At 39.0% G+C, this 19,371-nt stretch overlaps 1 protein-coding gene across 2 annotated transcripts; it reads right to left on the bottom strand.

The window, feature by feature from the left end:
- Positions 1-440: 440 nt before the first annotated feature.
- TMEM62 (transmembrane protein 62) lies at positions 441-19,211 on the bottom strand. 2 transcript variants are annotated; one of them, XM_059849566.1, is made up of 14 exons: positions 19,050-19,124; positions 15,132-15,243; positions 14,108-14,245; positions 13,088-13,133; positions 11,744-11,885; positions 11,421-11,545; positions 11,165-11,287; positions 10,161-10,316; positions 8,523-8,682; positions 6,731-6,844; positions 5,682-5,766; positions 4,048-4,152; positions 3,176-3,294; positions 441-2,303 (listed from the first exon to the last, which is right to left on the bottom strand). In XM_059849566.1, exons 3-14 carry the CDS (start codon positions 14,145-14,147, stop codon positions 1,977-1,979), a joined length of 1,542 nt encoding a protein of 513 aa, XP_059705549.1. In that variant the 5' UTR covers positions 14,148-14,245; positions 15,132-15,243; positions 19,050-19,124; the 3' UTR covers positions 441-1,976. The 2 variants fall into 2 exon arrangements, with proteins under 2 accessions (XP_059705549.1, XP_059705550.1); XM_059849567.1 differs by lacking the exons at positions 441-2,303; positions 3,176-3,294 and adding an exon at positions 4,434-4,484 and having other exon boundaries at positions 19,050-19,211.
- Between the last annotated feature and the right edge of the window lie 160 nt (positions 19,212-19,371).

Below are 19,371 nucleotides of genomic sequence, written 5' to 3'. Positions count from 1 at the left end.
CTGTCCTGGCAGCAGTCAATCAGATGGGACAGGTCTCCAGCATGCACTGACCCCTTGATCAGGGACCCCAAAGAAACCTCTCCTGTGCTGGGGTGCTGCAATGCCCCAGAGTGGTGTTTGAGGAAGCCAAAGGGGGTTGTGTGTCAGCTTTCCTGGACCCCCAGAATTTTCTAGATTGGTAAATGCACTTTTGTTCTTCTTCTTAAAAAAAAAAAAAAAAAAAAAAAAAATCAGCCTTCACACAAGCCATGCATGAATGCTCAGTGGAATGCTCTGTGTGGGGGCTTAATCAATCAGTGGGTTCAAGTGTGTGCAGTGCAGAGACTATTGGAGAGGCCAGCCTAAGGGTAAAAGCGTTGGGTAACATTTAACAATGGGAACAAGTCAAAATATATGAAGTATATTCTTGCCACTTCTTATTCTCTCTAATCACATAAAAGTAATTTAATTGTGAAATTTTATTATCAGTTTTTCAGTATTGTATCTCACAAATAAATTCGGCACCATCTCTGATTTTTTAACAGCTTTGCAAAACAAACTTGTAGCAACAAATTACATTCTTTATTCTCTTAGCAGTGTATTTAATTCATGTAAATGGGTGCTCTTTCTTTTTCCTATTACATTGAGGACATTACGTTATTAGTAGTATTATGTTACTATTTTCCTATATCATTGAGGAACAGAAATTAAGGAATAGGAAAACTGATAGAAATAACAAAAGTCCTTGTTGTAGTGAATATTTTCTTCCAATTTATTTTCCTGTGTTCTTCTACAGTCACTGATGGTTTTTTTCCAAAGGGACCGTAAATAAATTAGCCCTCTTTTTTCTTGAGAAGCCATAAATGTTACTATAAAATTACCTAAAGTATTTTAAATGTTCCACTCACAGCTGGTCCTTTGTGAAGCAATGCAGTGATCTTTACAGATCAAGGCACCTCAGCTTTCTTGGCTCCGGATCATTGCATTCTTTATTATTGTAACTAACCGTTCTATAATTTTTGAACTTAGAGAAAAATGAAAACAAAGAAATTAGTTTTCTTAGGCCACTCTTTGGTGCATTTGGCTGAGACCCAGAAACACAGCTAAGACCCAGAAAAACAAAAATTACAGACTTTATAGGCATCAGACCATAGTATTCCTACAGCCTCTCCCATCCTGAGGATATTGTCTCCGTTCTTTGCTTTGAAGCTGAAAACCCCAGCACCACCGATAATTCACTGTCCTTTCACCGGTCATGGGTGGGAGGAGTGGCAGCCTTAGTAGTGGAAAATGAAACTCCTTCCTTCCAGAGTGAGCCTGTTAGTTAGCCAGCACTCCCAGGGCAAGAGCTATAGGCCACAGCTCAGGTAAACATGAACACAAATACATACACACCTTACAGCCTATAATCTGCTTGTATACAGCATTATGAACTGAAAACATGTATGGGCATAGGACTCTGTCTGTGAAGGCCACTACAGCACCTTTGCAATCACTATTACTTCATAAAGACATTGGTCTGGTCTTGTAAAAACACACAACAACCCTGAAATAAAAATCAAAGAATCACAAATCCAGAAGCTCATCAAGTCCTATGCTCATATTTTGCAGCATTATAAAAATCAATAATTAATTAAAAGTATTTTTCTATTCACAGTAGTAATATGCAAACATTTCCATTTGTGAACCATATTGACATATCTATCTCTGTATCACTAAGACAACCTCACTGATGAGATTATTCTGCAGTTGACTGTATTGATGTATAATGCATAACTGTATTATATAACATGTATTATACAGTATGGTGTATAATACGAGGAAAGTGTGTATAACATATTGTACATTTACTCTTTAATACAGTTCTGTAGCAGTGCAGGTGCAGCTTTGGGTGTTACCACCTAATGGTTGGGGCATATGGAATTCCAGCATCACAAAATTATAAGGTTGTACCTTGAGAGTTTTTAAGACAGAATTTGGAGTACTTATATTGTACTTTAGGAGCTTTGACAGTTTTTCATCTCTATTATGTAAGTTCTGAGCTCTGATGATTTCAGTGTCCAGGTTTTATAAATGAGCGCTGCGGTCAGTACCACCAGCCACGTTCTCATTGGGGACAGGAAGAACGCCAAGGTGCCGTATGTTCGCTGCAGGAAATAGCAGGAATAGACCTGCCAGGCCAGGAGCAGGGCCATTGCCAGGTGAACCAGCACAGCCACGAGGCGTCGGACGTGACACATGTGGGAACGGAAGCTGTGGCCCTGGCATCGCAGCAGCAGGCACCAGCACAGATAGGCCATCAATGGCAGGTTGAAAAACATCATCTGAAAGGAAGAGCAAAGAAAAATAAAACAATAAGTAAGCCAAGTGTTCTGGGTAACATCTATGAAGGCTTAAAAACATATGCACAGATAAAGCTGTCTCATTCTAAGGGCTGAGTACAATTCCCAGAGATGGCATCTCAGTATGCACCTCCACAACTCTGCAGCTGATAGAGCTGGGACTGCATGTGCCCAAGTCCCAGGCCAAGCATTCCTGCCCATTCCCTTCAGTTCCTGGAACTGATTCAGGGAGCCGGACTTAGCAAAAAACTAACATGGCAAAACCAAGATGTTCTGTATGTCAGCTTAACTCTGACCCAGCCCACTGCAGTGCTGCACTGGTACAAGGGAGACACCATGAAGAAGGAGGCAATGCTGGTTTGATCCTCAATCTTAAATGACAAGGAATAACACTTTGTCTTTCTGATTATTGGGGAAACCGCTCCTGGGAAAACTGGACTCATGTGTGCTTAGAGAGTGACACCTACTGATCTGAAGGGTTATTAACACTGCAAGGGCTGTCCTGTCCTGGCCACTCAATTTTTTTGCTTAGTTACATTGTGTGAGCCAGGGGCAAAACCAGAAAATTTATTGAAAATTTATAGTTATAAATCTGTAGAGACAGCCTCTAACCCAGATATCTAGGGAGTCCAAAGCAACATTTTATTAGAGAAAATACAAGTTTGTGAAAATAATGCACAACCTCGTTCCTTTCTTTAAATCTGCAGAAAGTTAAGAAAGACCACTTGTACTCAGGCATGATCACTAATCCTTCTCCTTCCAAGACTCCTTAGTTTAAATCTATTTTTAAGAATGGAAATAAGTCCCTGAGGAAAAAAGTGCTGTTTTTTAGCCTTTATTCCATAAATACTCACCTGTAAAATCCCAACCACAAATGTCATACTGCCTTGTAAGAAGGAACCACCAACAAACACTCCAAAGGAAAAACAGGCCCCCATCTGGCCATCTATCAGTTCACCTACAAACCATGGTCCTGCAAGAGAGGAAACCAAACATCACCATCAGGAAATAGAACAGAGACACAGCCCTTTCCCACACGACCCTTTGTACCCTGAGACTTCCCTATTGCTTGTCCAGAGTAATCAGCCTCATGTTTTCATATTCAGCAAACAGCAGTCTGGTGTGAAAATACCACAGTATGACAGGGGATTGTGCCATGCAATGAAAATACTTTTGGATTAGTTTCATCTCTGTGACAATTTTCAACCCCACATATAGTATCTTCCTTATGAGAGAGGTGAAAAGAGTAGCTATTTTCCTGGAATTACAGTAAGATATATGAAAAATGTGGTAACAAACAATTCCAGCCTGGCTCAGCATAGAAATTAAAATAGGCAGGCTGCTCTGTGTTATGAATACTACACCGACTAACAAGAAAATAGCTATTTCAGTAACATGTTATCAGAGGAGAATAAGCTCAGATTGTTAGCTCTGATGCTAACAATCAAAAAATAAGTGAAAACCAAACTGAATTTATAAATACTTACTTTGCTTTCAGAGTAATTTAACAATCTAAGTGCTTAATTAATTCAGGGCTTCTAAGTTAGGCTCTTACAAATAAACCTTTAGTTTCTTTGGACATAAACTTTTTAAGTTCCACATAGATTTTGTAACTTAAGTAGATTTTCCCCATTCTACCAGTTGTTAGAATTCTTAATTTTCATCAGGATCTAATGTGTAATTTCAAAATACCAATTTATGTCCTCCAGTACTCTAGTCTACTTACCCAGAATAGTGTATAAATTCAGAACCAGAATTGAGTAATAGAAGGTGTTTGTTTTACTGAAGACATGAAGAGAATATGAAGTCAGAGTGAGTAATCCCGGCTTTCCTGAACAGAGACAACATTTAAGAAAAATACACTTAATTCAGTTTGCAACACCTCCCCAGAGATATAAGTATGTATAATACTGGTGTTTCTGAAACAAATCTGCACATTATTTACTCATTCTTTTAAATAAGGAATATAAAAATAATATTTGGTATGTCTACAGAAAAATGCAAAGGAATGCATTACAGTTACTGTGATAACTGAAAGTAAAGAACCAATAAATATAACAATCTGTATCAAAAACAGCAGAGGAACCTGCCATTCTAAAGGAATACACTTACTGTATGTAAATAATATTGAACGACCATTCTATACCCAGAAAATGAAGTTAGCTAGAATGAAAAACATGGAGAAAGTATGTATTAAATTAAAAGTAAGAGAATCAAAACAGTAACTCTGCAAACCCAGAAAGGTGGGTCAGCATGGACTAGATTTGTTGGATTTCCTTTGATTAAATCTACTTTAGTGAGATCTGATAGCAACTCAAAATTAAGGCTTGGCATTAAAATGACATTGTTCTGACAAGTGTGTGGTGTTAGCAGAAAAAAGCAGTAGTAGCTCTCTAACTGAAGCAGACAATTCACAGATCAAGAGACCCTTCCTAAAAAGTTAGCTTGTAGACTTACACCTATTATTCTCACAAAGAATTAAACCCTGCAGGGCAAGCTTCACCTTTGGAAATCAACAGCTCTAACAAATTTGTTCACTAAGTTGTCAAACATTTATCATGGTCCACATGGACCAAGCTGACCACAGAATCAGTTTTTTTAATATTTAGCTGCTGAGTTCCATAAAGGCAACTGAAAATACTGATTCTTTTCTATGTAAGCAGTTGCTGTAGTTACCTCAGGATGCTACACAATTAGGAGTATAAAGGAAGGTACAAACATTGACATGAATAGGAAGGGAGGTGGCTTCCAGAAAAATCTCATTAATAAGGTGTGGTTCAAATGATTGTTTAAAGGATAAAAGCCATGAGCTTAATAGTAATAATTTTAATTTACTAGATGTATCACAAACAAAGTATCAAATTATGACAGAAATGGCCTTAATATTATTTTGAGAAAGACCCAGTCCTGTTAGTGTTCTTTGCAAAAGTTAACAAATACTGTCTTTGCAAAAGGAAATCTGTTTCTCCACTCAGGCGAGAGAGAATTCTGTGACAACTGTAGTGAAACACACACACATACAGAACAAATACAAAACAGAACATTCCCTATGTATTGGATTCTTCAGTGAGAAAGTTAAAATGAAACCTTGGAGTTCAATCAACTTAATTTTTGTTAAAACAAAGATACCTGCTCAAGTTTCTAGTTTACTTTATTTGGTATATTGGAGGTTTTCCAGGTTCCTTTAAAAGCAAAACAACAGCTTCTGAGCAACCAATCAAACCCCACAGAAGCAGATGTAAAATGCATATAGTGATTAACAGCACAGTTACTTACATATTGTTAGCACACAGGTCAACAGTAAAAAGTTTAGGGGAAAACAGAACTACTTAAAAACCACAGGTAAAGATCAATTGATACCTTTGAGTGCTGGCTTTTGGAGGTGCCGGAAAACAACAAGCAAGGTAATCTGAATCAGCACAGTCAGTCCAAAGAGCACTCGAGCCTGAAAAGACAGTTTTGACTATAAGCCAGCCCTGGAATAATTGCAGCCTTGGAGCATGCCTTACAGATGCTGATAGAATGGTGCAAAGATTCTCTCTGAAACAGATATTTAAAGCTTGTTGGTGTCATTAAACTGTAGAGTAAAAAAGGAAACTTAAGAGTTTCTAAGTTCTCGGATTTGTATTGTACTGACTTGAATTCTGCTCAATGTCTGGAAGCAATAGACCCGAACCTTTAAAAAACAGTTTGTGAACACATCCATTGAAAAAGTGTAGTTACACTTCCAAGTGGAACTACATTGTCTGAGCACTGTTCTGAGGAGAAATGGAGTTCAAGACATGGTGTACAATGTGTGACTGATTAACAAACCTAAGATAATAACTTTGAGCCTATTATGATGAGAATTACAGTCATGTGGACTTTCTTATGTAGTTCTAGAAGTGCACCTAGACTACTAAGACATGACACCCTTCTTTGCATGTACTGAGCTGTAACACATCTGGATATGACCTGGAACTTACTAAGTCAAGGGGGATTTTGCCCTCCACTTCAGCTAGTTATAAATGTCAGCAGCTGTCAGTGAGAGTATTTGCAGCATTCTTTCCAGAAAACATATTGCAGCAGTTCACAGTGAATTTCTCTACAGTTTAATGTCTCCTTTTTCTACTGTCTCCAGTAGCTCTTTTTCAATTTCTTGCTTACACAAAATGTGTGTACACTTATGCCCAAAAATGGATAATTGAGACTAAATCCAGGACATCAGCTTTATTTATAAACCATTGTTGCACATTTATGGTTGAAGTGTGCAACTTGAGAAACTTTAGTGTTTTGGAATTCCAAAAGAGTCATATCTGGAAAAAGTAAACTGCATTCAAGTCTATGAATTCCCTCAGGAATTACGAAAATGCCTACTGCAGATTGGGAAACCAACATGGAGTAACAGCTGTTCTGCTGAAAGTACTTACTAGAACATAGTGGTCAGTGAGAAGAATAACAGATGACCAAAAGTCAAATCTAAGAGAGAGGTTTTCTTCCATCCCAAATAAATGGCCCTGTGTGCCAATTCTTCCTGAAGCATCCTAGATTGACAGGAGAGCAATTACACAGCAGTGGTACAAAAAACTGTTGAGTAAAGTTCCTAATTATCATTGCCGCTTTTCTAGAAAGATACAATTGATGTATGCTTCTCTGGCATACTGCTGTATTAAATTCTACCTACAAAGGGTTACTTAAAGTCAATTCTGCAGTTTCAAGTAAATTGGTGATTATAAAATTATATTCTGAAAGTGCTACATATGAAGAAGGGCCTGTCAGAGATTCAGCAACTTAGGGAAGACTGTGACTGTTTACTGTCTCCCAAATGTCCTGCAATGCAATGACTGAAAAATCTAAGACTCTCCTCCTAATCTCTGCCTTAGCTCCATCTGAACCCTAAGAGGAAATTTAGCAATTCCCAGAGTCAGAACAGAATAAAAATGTCCTACCCATATATATCTGAAAGTTCAATTCTAGGTAATAGCCCAGATTAAAATATTTTCAGATTTTTTGTGCCTAATTTCTGGTGTATTGCCATAAATCGATATACATAAACAAACATTTGTTTATTGTTTATTGTCATTTATTCAACAGTTTGAGCACAGTGTTCCAGATGTGGCCTGGCAAGCACTCAGTAGAGCTTACCATCCACTGGTGATGCCCTTGTGGATGCACCCCAGCATCCAGCAGATTTTCTCTGCTGCACCAGCACACTGTTCATTCACACTGATCTTATGGTCCACCAGGACACTGAAGTCCCTTTTCACAGAGCCGCTCCCCAGCCAGGCAGATCACAGCCTGTGCTGCACTCCTGGATTATGTTTTCCCAGGTGCAAGGCCTTCCACTTGTCCTTTATGAACTTCGTAATGTTCTTCTTGGCCCACAATTTGCCCTTGGTTAATCTGTGTTGGCTCTTCCCAGTTATGTACTTCATCTGACTTGAGAAAGCCCCCCACAAGGACTTATTTCCTAATTTTCCCAGGGACTGAAATAAGACTAAGGGGCCTATAATTTCCTGGGTCCTCCCTTAAGCCCTTCTTATAGACAAGAGAGGCATTAGCCTTCTGCCAGTCTTCTGGGATGGCCCCTGATCTCCACAACTTCTCCAAGACTATGGAGAGTGGCCTCACAAAGATGTCAACCAGATCTCTCAACTCTCTGGAGTGGAAACTGTCAGGGGCCACTGATCTGTAGGATCAAGCTCCTCTGCCAGGTCTCACTCTTCTTTCATTGACACTGGGTCTCTGCATCAACCTTGATCCTTGTTTCCAAAGCCTGAGGCCCAACACTGCTAGTACAGACAGAGGTGAAGAAAGTGTTGAGAACCTCTGTCTTGTCAGAGCTATTGGTGACTAATTCACTTCTGCTGTTTAACACCTGGCCAGTATTTTCCTTCTGTTTCTGCTTTTTGTTTATACACCTTTAGAACCCTTTCTTGTAATTTTTGACATCTCTGGCCAATTTCAATTCAAGTTTGCACTTCTGTCATGTCTTATTTTACTTCTTATGAAAAATAATATTTCTTTCTTTATTCCAGCAGCTTTATGAACATTTTGGTGCTTAGCAGTCAATATTTACTCCTTTGGGTTTTGTAATCAGACAAATATGAAAGTAAGTCTGTTATCATGTATTTTGTTCCTAGTTATGTGAGGCAGGAGGGTGATAGAGAAGCCATGACAAGAAAAAAAAATTAATACAAAGAATTCCAACAGGCACCTTACCTGGACAGTCACATCTATGTGGTGGAACCCTTCACTGTAGTTTTGTGGGCTCCACTTCAGCACATAGAGAGGGCCAGACACCTGATATGCATTCCCCAGGTAAACTCCATCTATGTAGACTTTGACAGAGATAATGACAGAAGGAGAGAATGCCAGAATTCTAAGGAGTAAATAAAGAGCAAAAGAAACAGATTTGTTACTGGACTTGCAGGTATATCATTACTTCCTTAAGAAAAAGTCCCTAAAGGTTAGGCTGCCTTGTAGTAAAGAGTTCCAAAGATATAGAAATTACAACAGTGAGATATCTGTAGGCTAATGGTAACATGGTAGGTTTTTCCTACAGTTAAAGAAAAATTAGTTCTGTATGGCACTACACAAAAGAACAGGATAGAAAACTGGCTGTGGAATGGACAAAAAGATGGCAGAAGTTGTAAGGCCTTGGCAGAAATAAGTTTAGAACTCTTGCTTCAAAACATTTGCTAACACGAGTGGGATGCATCCTCCAGCACACATAGACACATAACCAAACAGTTGTAGATGGCTTAAAAAAAAATTGCCAGGCCCTCTCTCTCTAAAGTCCTTTGTTGTTGGGAGTGGGTTTTTTTCCCTTCTTTTTTTTCTCCTTCTTTTTGCTAGTCAGAATGCAACCTCTCAGAATCTGTTACTGCATTTAGGACAAATGTAGTGGAATGCAAGACTGATATTACAGATCTCAGATACCAACAAATGTATTGTCACTTGGCAGTGGGGTTATATTCATAGAAACAGTGATATTAATACAGACTCAAAATATTGCACATGTAATTCCTTTCATTTCTGGTAATATGAATGGCATTACAGAGCATGTTTTAGTCAAATGAAGTTCTTTCAAAGAGTTATGGTGAATAATTCTACCAGTTCATACATTTAATATAATCATAAGAATGTTCAGATAAGGTTCTGAATAGGAAACTGGAAAGTAATTAGGACATCTAGTAGGATACTGCTCCCTAACTGAAAAGTATGACAAACTTCTTTTTATTGTAACCCTGTGTATGCAGTATTTCAAGCAGATTGGTCTTACAGCAAATATAAAATGCTGAAAAGGGCCTAAAAATCTGAAATAGAAATATAAAAATGAAATAGATAAGGCAAAAATGGAAAGATGGAGAGATTTAAAATGAATATGAAAATTGCCAGATGCTTCTCATGTTTTTAGTATATAAAGGATGTAGAATTGAAAAGACAAAGCTAAGAAGTCTGAAGTGAACAGAGAAAACATTTAGAAAAATACATAGACAAAATCCTGAAATTAGCAGAGTTGATGTGAACATGTGAGATAAATAACACAGATTACATAATAATCTATGCATATTGATTACATATTAATATATTTTAATTATATATTAATTGATCAGCTTTGGTTACACAAAGTTCATTTGACCTCAGGGGAAATAACTGCATAAATAAAACAAACATGAATTACTACTACCCAATCTTTTTATCACAGATATGATATAAAGCAAGCTCTCAGGAACAATCTTCCAGAGAAAAGTAAATTCTGAGAACAGTTGACACACATTTAAAAAAAAAGGGTTTGTGTGTGTATATACATATAAATATAATTAAATACTGTGAAGTCAAGACATGACAGGGTACCTGATATGAGTGGAATAAAGAATTTTGACTAGCGGCTCATGAGTAGAACTGCTGTAAAGGAAGGATTTGGGATTGGTGATGAGAACTACAGGCCACTCTTCAAAGTTAAGATCTGCAAAGCTGAGGAGGTCATGATCAAATGCGAGGATCCTGTATCTATAATGAAAGGAAAAAAATATTGTCAATACTAACTGCTTTGTGAACAGCTGATTTCCGTGCTTCTTAAGTTCCTAAAGAACCTGGCTTTATTTTCCATTTATTCTCTTCTGTAGCTGATCTTATATTTTCCAACTCTGCTATATTAACTGTACAGTTGCTTACCTCTAATGAGGTTAATTTTATTATAAATCATGGAAGCAGTACTCAAAGTTCCAAGTGTGAAGATCTATGGAATTTTACACAGGAATCAGACAGATGAACATTACATTAAAGAATTTAAATGTAATATTCATTTCCACAGTGTCTGTGTAGGTACTCTAGTTCAGGACAATGACCCAGGTGTGCTCTTCCCCTGTATTCATACCAGTATCTTTCTTTGGATTACTGCAGAATAAAAGCTAATATTCTACTATATACTACACATGGCATCAGACAGTTTTTGATATGCAAGCAAGATAACATTTCTAAGGTGGACTATTTCTGTGTCAAGAATTCTAACAGCTACTGCAAAGCATGTGTATTTTGAAGTAGTGATGCTGAATTTTACTACAATTTATTTGTCTACATTTGAATACTAAACAAACTATCTGGATTCACATTTACATGTCCCCTTTTTAGTTTTTAAATATCAAGAATTAATTTAAAATATTTAATTTATTAGCACACTGTTGATATGGGGGGAAATCCCAAACATACACACAAGGCCTTTTTTTCCAAAGCACCAATCATAATAACCAGTCAGGGTGATCTCAGATTCTTTCAAATGCACCACACAGCATAAAAGGGAATCACAGTACAGCAAGGTAGGTTTCATATAATGATTTGCTCATATGGGCTTTTCTTACCTCCTATTATCCATCCAGTCTCCCAATTCAAGTTCCAGAGTGCCACTACGGTGTTGACTGTGCAAGACTGGCATCAGCCCACCCATTGTATGGAGATGTCCACATAAATAGGCTGTGGCAGAACTAATAAGAATTGTGATTATTTGGGTGGGAAGGAAATATCACTGCAGAAAACCTGAAAAGTGAGAGATGAGCATGTGAAGACAGGCAAGAAATGTACTTCATGCTGAAAACACAGAGGGTAAGAAGATCTTACCTCATTAGTGTTCGTATTCCAGGGGATGGGGAGATGATAGTTGAGGTGGGGTAGTGGCCAAACCAGATAGTATGGTTGCTGTGTAGACTTTCTGTTGCCATTAAAGACAGCTCTGCCATTTGATTCTGAAACAGGCAGGTGACAAATCCATTTTGCTAAATAAATGTCTCACGCGCATTGTAACTTAAAAATGTAAACACTCCTACAGATGAACACAAATCTTTCAAACAATTTTTCTATATTTTAAAAACCCCAAACCTCCAAACAAACCACTACAGAAATAAAACAGCCAGCAAAATGGAATGCAAAGACTTATACAATACCATGTTTAAAATCCCAAAAAAATTATAGGGTCTCTTAGGGCCTGGGCTGAGTGTGGCATCCACGCAGATGAATGAATAGTTCCCAAAAGAGGTAGTGTGGATGTAATGGAAAGAGCCATCTTTACGCCAGCCAGAATATTTCCTAACAAAATAAGATGGAAATACTGCTGTTAGGAGAGCTTGTAGCCATGACAAACATACATTGCTTTCTCTCTTTCCATTGACAACAGCAAATTTCACTATTTCTGATTTACAAAATTGAAGTGCTTTTGATACTTTACGCTAGATGGGAATTGTACATACCTTCTATTGGCAAACACATGACATTTCAACTAACAGTACCACCCAAATTGCTCTATTAAGGATTAAATTCTGTAACTAAAATGATTGTGAGTTAATCTGAGAATCACTAAAATTCATTAAGTTAGGTTGGTTTTTAAAAAAAAAAATTCTTTTGAGGTTTTGGAGTGGGCATTTTGTGTGCATTTGGGGTTTTTAAAGTTGTTTTAGTTTTGTTTTACTCCCTGCATGATTTGTGGAAGCTAAAACATTCCTGAGTTCAGATGATGAGTATAATTTGAGCACAGCCCTCCAGAAATCAGTTCATGTCCCTGTTCCTCCACCAATCAGAACAATAAAATTGCCAGAAAGGTTGACCTGAATAGAATAAAAACCAATACATTAAAAACAAGTTTTCAATACTTCTAATGCTATAAAAACCCTTTCAAAATATTTTTTAAAGTTAGCATTATCTTTAAGAACATCACCAACTTCAATAAAATTTCTTCATTTAGTCCCACTTTGAGTATGTGTAACAGTTGATTCATCCTCTGCTAATGTTGTGAACATATAATAGGAACCTATGTTTTTGTGTAAAAAATATTGTATTTCAATACAACCCATTGCCCTCTTTAATTTTAATGCATAATAAACACCTGAATGTAATGCTGAATAACTGTTCTTGCTAGCTTCTATTTTTATTTCTGCAAACAATTTTTATCATTTTAATATTTTTAAATATACTTATATTTTTATATATTGAAAAAACAACTCCCTTTAACTCTTCCATCTTCTCTCTCCTAGAGTGTGAGTGAAAATTTTGTAGACATTGGCAGATTTAACACACTCAATTACAAAACACAAAAGGGTATGAGATAAGAAATCTGGAAAAAGAATTCTCTATTTTCTCAATTGGTTCTGCTCTACTGACAATGCAAAAAGACAGAGGGAATAGTAGATATGATCCTGGGCTATAGGAAAGTCAGTGAAAAAGCATATATGTGATAACTTGTTTAGTGAATTTGACCTCGAATGTAGCTGCATCTGTATGGTAAATAAAAGTACCTGTAATAATTCTGAACACTATCCAGGCGTGGAATGTTGAATGAATCTACAAGGGAATAAAAAAGGAAATAAGGAAACTTGCAGATCAAATTGATCATTGGCCCCTGTATCTAACTAGGTAATGTTGAGATAAAGCAGTCTCAGCAGGTGCTGAAGAGCTACTTTAAAAAAAATGCATGATTGACAAGCAGACTAACTGTGCAGAGGCGACATTATATACTCAATGCAGTTAAATGGCAATAGTTTTGTCATTCAAGTTTCAATTCAAAGATAAAGGCATTGTGGGAATGTAAATTGTTATTTAGCAGCCAAAAATGAAACCAGTCTCCATTTTGACCACAGAACTTTTCAAGAGCTTTTTTGGACTGGGTGCATGCTCTGTAAGTAAGACTTAACTCTTTCATGGAAAATAAAATAGTTATAACATCTCATCCAGAGAATAGTATGTGTAGAACAGACATCAGCTTGGGGAGGTCTGTGCTGCAACAGCTCCATTTCTCCATTAATGCTGCTAACAGAAGCCTGTTGATACAGCCTACACGATTGTCAGCTTGTGCTTAAATGTTTACAGTGTGGCAACAGCTGATGGATCTAAACTCCCATAACTCACTTCTATTCAAAAGAAACCAAATTTCCTTTAGCTGCTGGACAGGTGACACCTTTTAAACTTAAACCTGTGAGGGGGAAGTCTATGAAAAGTAAATTGAAACCATTTCTTCAGTATGGTAAGATTCCAATTTGCCCCTCCATTAAATAATGTGGTATATAAAATAATGATGTGGAAACTAACATCTGAAGTCATGTTCTACCACTTGTAAGGTAAAAGACTCTTTCTTCTCTGGTACTAAAACTCACTCCAGTAAGAGCTTGTAAACAAAGTGTGTCCTCAGTAGACATGTGGATGGCAAGCCCTCCTCCTGATTCATGAATACTAACACACTAGTGAGTACTAACACTTTACCTCTATATTCTGTGATCTGCAATCACAGGAAAGACAGAAATTTTTCATTTTCTTCTTACCATGATTCCCTTTGATGTCTATCCACTTGGTTTTTTCCATGACCCTTGATCTTTTCAGGATGGACTGATAAGTTTTCCACTCATCTTCCACCTGCTCAGATCCCAGTTTATCTCTTGTCTTAGCATCTGTCAGATCACCTGAGAGTGTACAAAGGTGAGATATAACTAGAGGCCTACACAGCTTATACAAATACTGTAACTAGACAAGCATGCCATCCCTGCCTCCAAGTCTAAGTGGCTGCAGGCCTGGGTGCAATCTGCATATTTCTGTATCTGGTCCACATGATCGGGGTAAACGCCTTCTAATGCAGATGCAGCAGCCTCATCAGACATCTACTGACCACATCACTGCAGCACTTTCACTAATTAGGTAACTAACTCTGTAGAAACAAAACTCCAGGTTTAGCATTAAGATTCTGAAGTCTTGCTATACAGTAACAGCTCCAAGTCTTTTCGATTTTCTTGTAAAAACTCAATCTATTCAATAGCAAGCTGTCAAATGAAGTGGCAAGGCTTATTTCACCTCTCTTGGTATGACATGTTCAAGTGGAAACCAGCAATAATATCTTAAGTTAATTCACCGGTGAATTTCATACAAATGAGCAGGGATTGTTCTGAGAGAGGAACTGTAACCTAATGGCTAATCACAGACATTGCTCACTTCCGTAACTTCAAACACAAAGAATGTTGAATCATGACCAGGACAAGAGGGAAGGTGGCTGCTAGCAAGGGCCAAGATGCAGCAACACCTGTTGGGAAAACAATACCTATTTTGTGTGATTGTGTCTGTTACATATAGAACACACTAAACTCACTGAAGAAGCTGAATGCTGAAGAAAATAATAATTCCCTTGTTGAGAAGTTATTCTTTTCAGCTTCTAGCAGTCTCCCTTCAGTTGCAATTCAATTTCTATTGCTTAAGATATGTTTAAAGTTCTTTCTTGAGATCCCAGAATTTTGCCTATTTGCTGTTCCTTTGACAGTACACTCAACAACAGGAAATTCACACTTTTCAATTGCTTACCTGTTGCTAGAACAAGTGCTGGCTGAATTATATCAATTGTTTCAGAACAGAATTTTTCGAAGTCAGGAGCTCGTTTGGGATCCCGAAATTTGCTGATATGAATATCTGACACCTGCAAAAGAGAAGAGTGAAACACTGCCCCAAGCAGAGGGTTATTGCTACCCAGGCTGTTCTGCAAAGCAAAGTATACATAAGAATGCAACATAAGATCAGTCACAATGATTCATGTCAGTGTAAAGGATACAGGGAGAAACAGAAGTGGGTGACTAGGGGAGAAGGAAAGCAGAACAAGCAAATATATTGCAACTCTAACCCCTAAAATCACATTTACATCAAGAAAACTTCCTTAAAACTAAGAACATACAAAACTATGAGGAAATACTTAGGTATCCACAGTAAATTGTAATGACTGCAAGTGGCCTGTTGCCTTTCAAATTCTGGGAGTTTCTGTGCAATACAGTGGTTTTGCTGCAAGTAAGAATACAAAGCAGTTCTGCAAAGCAATAGGTTAGAGCTACCTAGAACTTGAAATGTACTGAAAATTTATTTCGTACTTGGTGTGACATTTCCAGTAGCCGAGTGGAAGGATTTTTAACATTCTATCCAAGCATTTTAATGGATCAAACAAGTGTGTTTAGATCCCACTCCATGTGCCTTCAAGAAGGCAAAGATTGCCTAAGAAATTATGATATGACTTGTATGTAACTGTAAAAGATGCTGTTCATTTCTGAATCAGTCAAAGCCCTCACATCAGAAGAGCAGTTTGGGCAGAATAAGAAATGTAAGATTTTTCTATTTTTTTACATTGCGGCTTTTCAGTACTGTACAAAAAAAACCAAAAAACCTCCTTGTGTGAATGGCTTCAATTCCACTTTTCCACTTTCCTTTTTACTTCAGTCAATCAATTAATTAATTGTCCTCCTTGGTTTGAACAAATGGTATTTGATGCTCAAAAAGCAGTAAGCAAATGCTCATCTGACAATATCACTTGGAAAGAAAAACATTAACTTTTACATTCAGTTTCATAAACCTGTTCTTGTAGAGCTTGTAGTTTCTGAAAAATCCAGATAAACTATCTTGGAGAAAAATTTTTTACTTCTACTTATTCAGTCATCTGTATATGAAGAAAATATTACTTTAATACAGTTTTTTAATTCTGCTTAGGAAAAGTCCCCATTCGGAATGACATGGAATTTTTGCCTAGATCAGAATTGCATGCTAAAAAAGGCAAACACTTTAAAATATAACTTTTTCTTCACTTTCATTGAAGCATTCAAACTAGTGTGAGGCAAAGAGCACAGCAAAACTACCTCGATACATCAAACCTCATTTAATCATTGACAAAGATAAAACTTGTTGTGCTTCTTTTCAGCCTGTGGATTTGCAATTAATTTATCTCAGCAATCAAACAGAGAAAATCAAAACTTCTACAGTTTTAATTCTTGAGAAAAAAACAGTCTTACAAAAAGCCTTACTCATGCTCTTCCAGTAACTACAGCAAACGTAAATTTCCAACCTTACAGAGAGTGGTTCGGAAGCCTAATTTCCTACAATGACCTTCCCACTTTTCTTCCCCATTAGTTTCAGATTTTTAAAAGGGTTCAACTTGTAATTTCTAAGAGTTACAGTATCCTGGGACTTCTGAGAGCTGGGACTAAGTTTCTTTCATCATTAATAGCCATGACATGAAGATCTCAGAAGTGGAGCTTCTTCCTTTTTTTTTTTTTTTTTTTAAATTTTAATTTCAGATGATATCCCAATAAAAAGACAGTGGGCAAGATGAAAAGCTTGAAATGCTTTTATTTTCTTTCCAAAATGTAGGCGAAAGCCCATTTGCTGCTCTTTCCCCTCCCTGTGACTGATGTGGATGCTTGGCCTCTCATTGCATCACAGGCAGTTACTTGCATTAAAATGGGTTGGAAGAGATTTAGGGGTAAGGAGAAATCACTGTCAACATTCCTTATCTAGCAAAGATGTGGTTCATGAGAGGCAGGCATTGAGGGAGAATTACAAAGTCTAGAGCAAGAGTAGAATGCTTTCAGCAGAAAGAAACAAGAGAAATAATTAAATGCTTGTCAAATACTGAACTAGAGTGTCTCTTTGGCAGCAGGTAAGAAAGGAAATTCTGCTACAATAAAGATGGATGAGCCATTAATAGAAGATTAAAGTAGAAAAACTGTGATTTAGCTCCTTTAAGAAGAGAGTCCTGTGCATGGGAAGAAAAGCAAGGCAGGAACTGCTGGGGGCAGAACCGACCATTTTGAACTCTGTTCAGTGACCTAGGCTAGACCTATGGAATCACCAGGGAGCCTGAAGCCTGATTCCCATAACATCATCAGGCACAAGGCTGGATTTGGTGCTCGATTAGTTTCCAAGTTAGGTCAATGATAAAGCAGCTGTTAAAGGGCACGTCTGTAAGAGAACATAACCACTTGAAAATAAAGCCAAGTCTCAAATTAGCTGTGCTGTGACCTATCCTTGGGAGAACTCCACTTGAAGTGACACAACCAGAGAGAACATAGCAAGAGAAACATGGGCCTGTGCATGCTGCTTGTCAGTATAGCTCAGCAGCTGCTATATGCTGCTGTATCTGACTCTTCACACAAGACAGCAGCTCAGGACAGGGGCTGCTTTCCTTACATTATATCAAGCATATCTCTTGATACTTGTACTCTGCAGTAAAAATAAGCCTTGAGTCACTTAAGGAAAAATTACTGAAAAAAAATGACACCACCAGTTAGAGAGAACCAAAGGACCAAATATATGCCAGCTTGTCCACTAAGAGCACTGCCTGCAGCTAATAAAGTCAGGCAAAGTGTTCTTGAGATTGAGAATGAAAACAAAACAGTAAAAGCAGCTATTTGTTAAAAGTAAATGCACAGCAATCCCCGTGTCATTTCAGCCATAGATTAACTACGAATACATAAACATCTTTGTGGCTAGTTCTACACTAAGTGCTTTGGAAATGCTCTGGGGAGAAGAGTCAGAAGAGGAAACAGCAGTCCTAAGACCTGACAATTTGCTTCCAGGACTATGCCACTCAGCCTGGATTTTATGTTTAACCTGGAAACAAAGCTGTGTAGATTCAACCTTCTGAATACTGGCACAGTACCTTCTACTGCTATAAATCAGTAAAGCTATTTTCTCAGACACACAACTTTTCTGAGGTTTTGGATGGAGAAAGGGACAGGCAGAGCCTGCACTTCTCCCCATAATATTAGATAATACCACATCAGGTAATGATGCAATATATAGGGTAGTGCAATAATTAGGTGGTTTTTAATTACCTGCTTCCACTACACACATCTGTCTGTGTGATAAGGAAACGTCTCTGTGCGACCATCGAGGAGCCGCTCTGGCAGTCACTCACACCACCTGGGACCGAGGCCCCTTCACAGCTACACCCCCCACACTCACAGTCAGACCAGGTTTCCTTGCCAGCTCAGCCCCAGGCTTCCCATAGCAGGGTCTCAGACTTCGGGATCATTAAAATAATTTAATCTTGGTGCAGTAATTAACAAAATAACAGTGTGACTTGGGTACCTCTGAGAAGGTGCCCCAAAGAAAGGAATCCCCGGACTTTTATACCCTCACAGTCTGAGAACAGGCAAGGGGGTCATGGGCTCCTATCGTCTCTGAGTTTCCCGTCCCCTGGCCGGGCCACAGATCCCCTTGCCGTGTGCCCTCCGCTGTGTACAGAAAGGGATTGGCAGGTTCCGGCCTTTCCCCTCAGGCTCCCGCCCCGCAGAGCTTAGCCTGCAGCTCGCCCTGCAGCTGCACACCGAGCTGCCGGCACTGAACATATTCCTCAACGCGACCTTTTCCGACAGCCTGGCCGAACGCCTGTAACCGGGCTAGACTGCGCGCCTCCGCCGTGCCCGCTGCTCGGCCGCCCCTCGGCCGCCCGGCCCCGCTCACCTGCACGACCCAGAGCAGGCTGGCGGCGGCCGCGCCGGGCGCGGGCTGCGGGGCCCAGCGGCGGCGCTGCCCCGGGGCCGGCAGCGCTCCCGGCGGCCCGTACCAGTCCAGCAGCAGCGCCACGGCCGCCGCCGCCAGCAGCCCCGCCGCCAGCCCCAGCATCCTGCGCCGCGCCGCCACCGCGCCCGCCCCGGGCGAGCCCTGCGCCGCCAGCCCCGGCACTTCCGCGTCCACCTCTGCGGCGGCCGGGCCGCCCCGCGCTCGGCTCGGAGCACCGATGCCAGCGGGGCCGGGGGTGGGCGCTCCCCTTGTGCTGGAGGTT

Source organism: Haemorhous mexicanus, chromosome 6, assembly GCF_027477595.1.
Source record: "Haemorhous mexicanus isolate bHaeMex1 chromosome 6, bHaeMex1.pri, whole genome shotgun sequence".
In the NCBI taxonomy this organism is placed as follows: Eukaryota; Metazoa; Chordata; class Aves; order Passeriformes; family Fringillidae; genus Haemorhous; species Haemorhous mexicanus.
This window is presented reverse-complemented; position numbering and strand designations above follow the sequence as displayed.

Coding starts and splice junctions, on each gene's coding strand:
- TMEM62 (XM_059849566.1), bottom strand. CDS start 14,147: ATGGAAAAAACCAAGTGGATAGACATCAAAGGGAATCATG. Junction 8,683..10,160: donor CTTTATTCCACTCATATCAG/GTACCCTGTCAT, acceptor TTTACTCCTTAG/AATTCTGGCATTCTCTCCTT. Junction 6,845..8,522: donor ACATAGATGTGACTGTCCAG/GTAAGGTGCCTG, acceptor CTGTCAATCTAG/GATGCTTCAGGAAGAATTGG.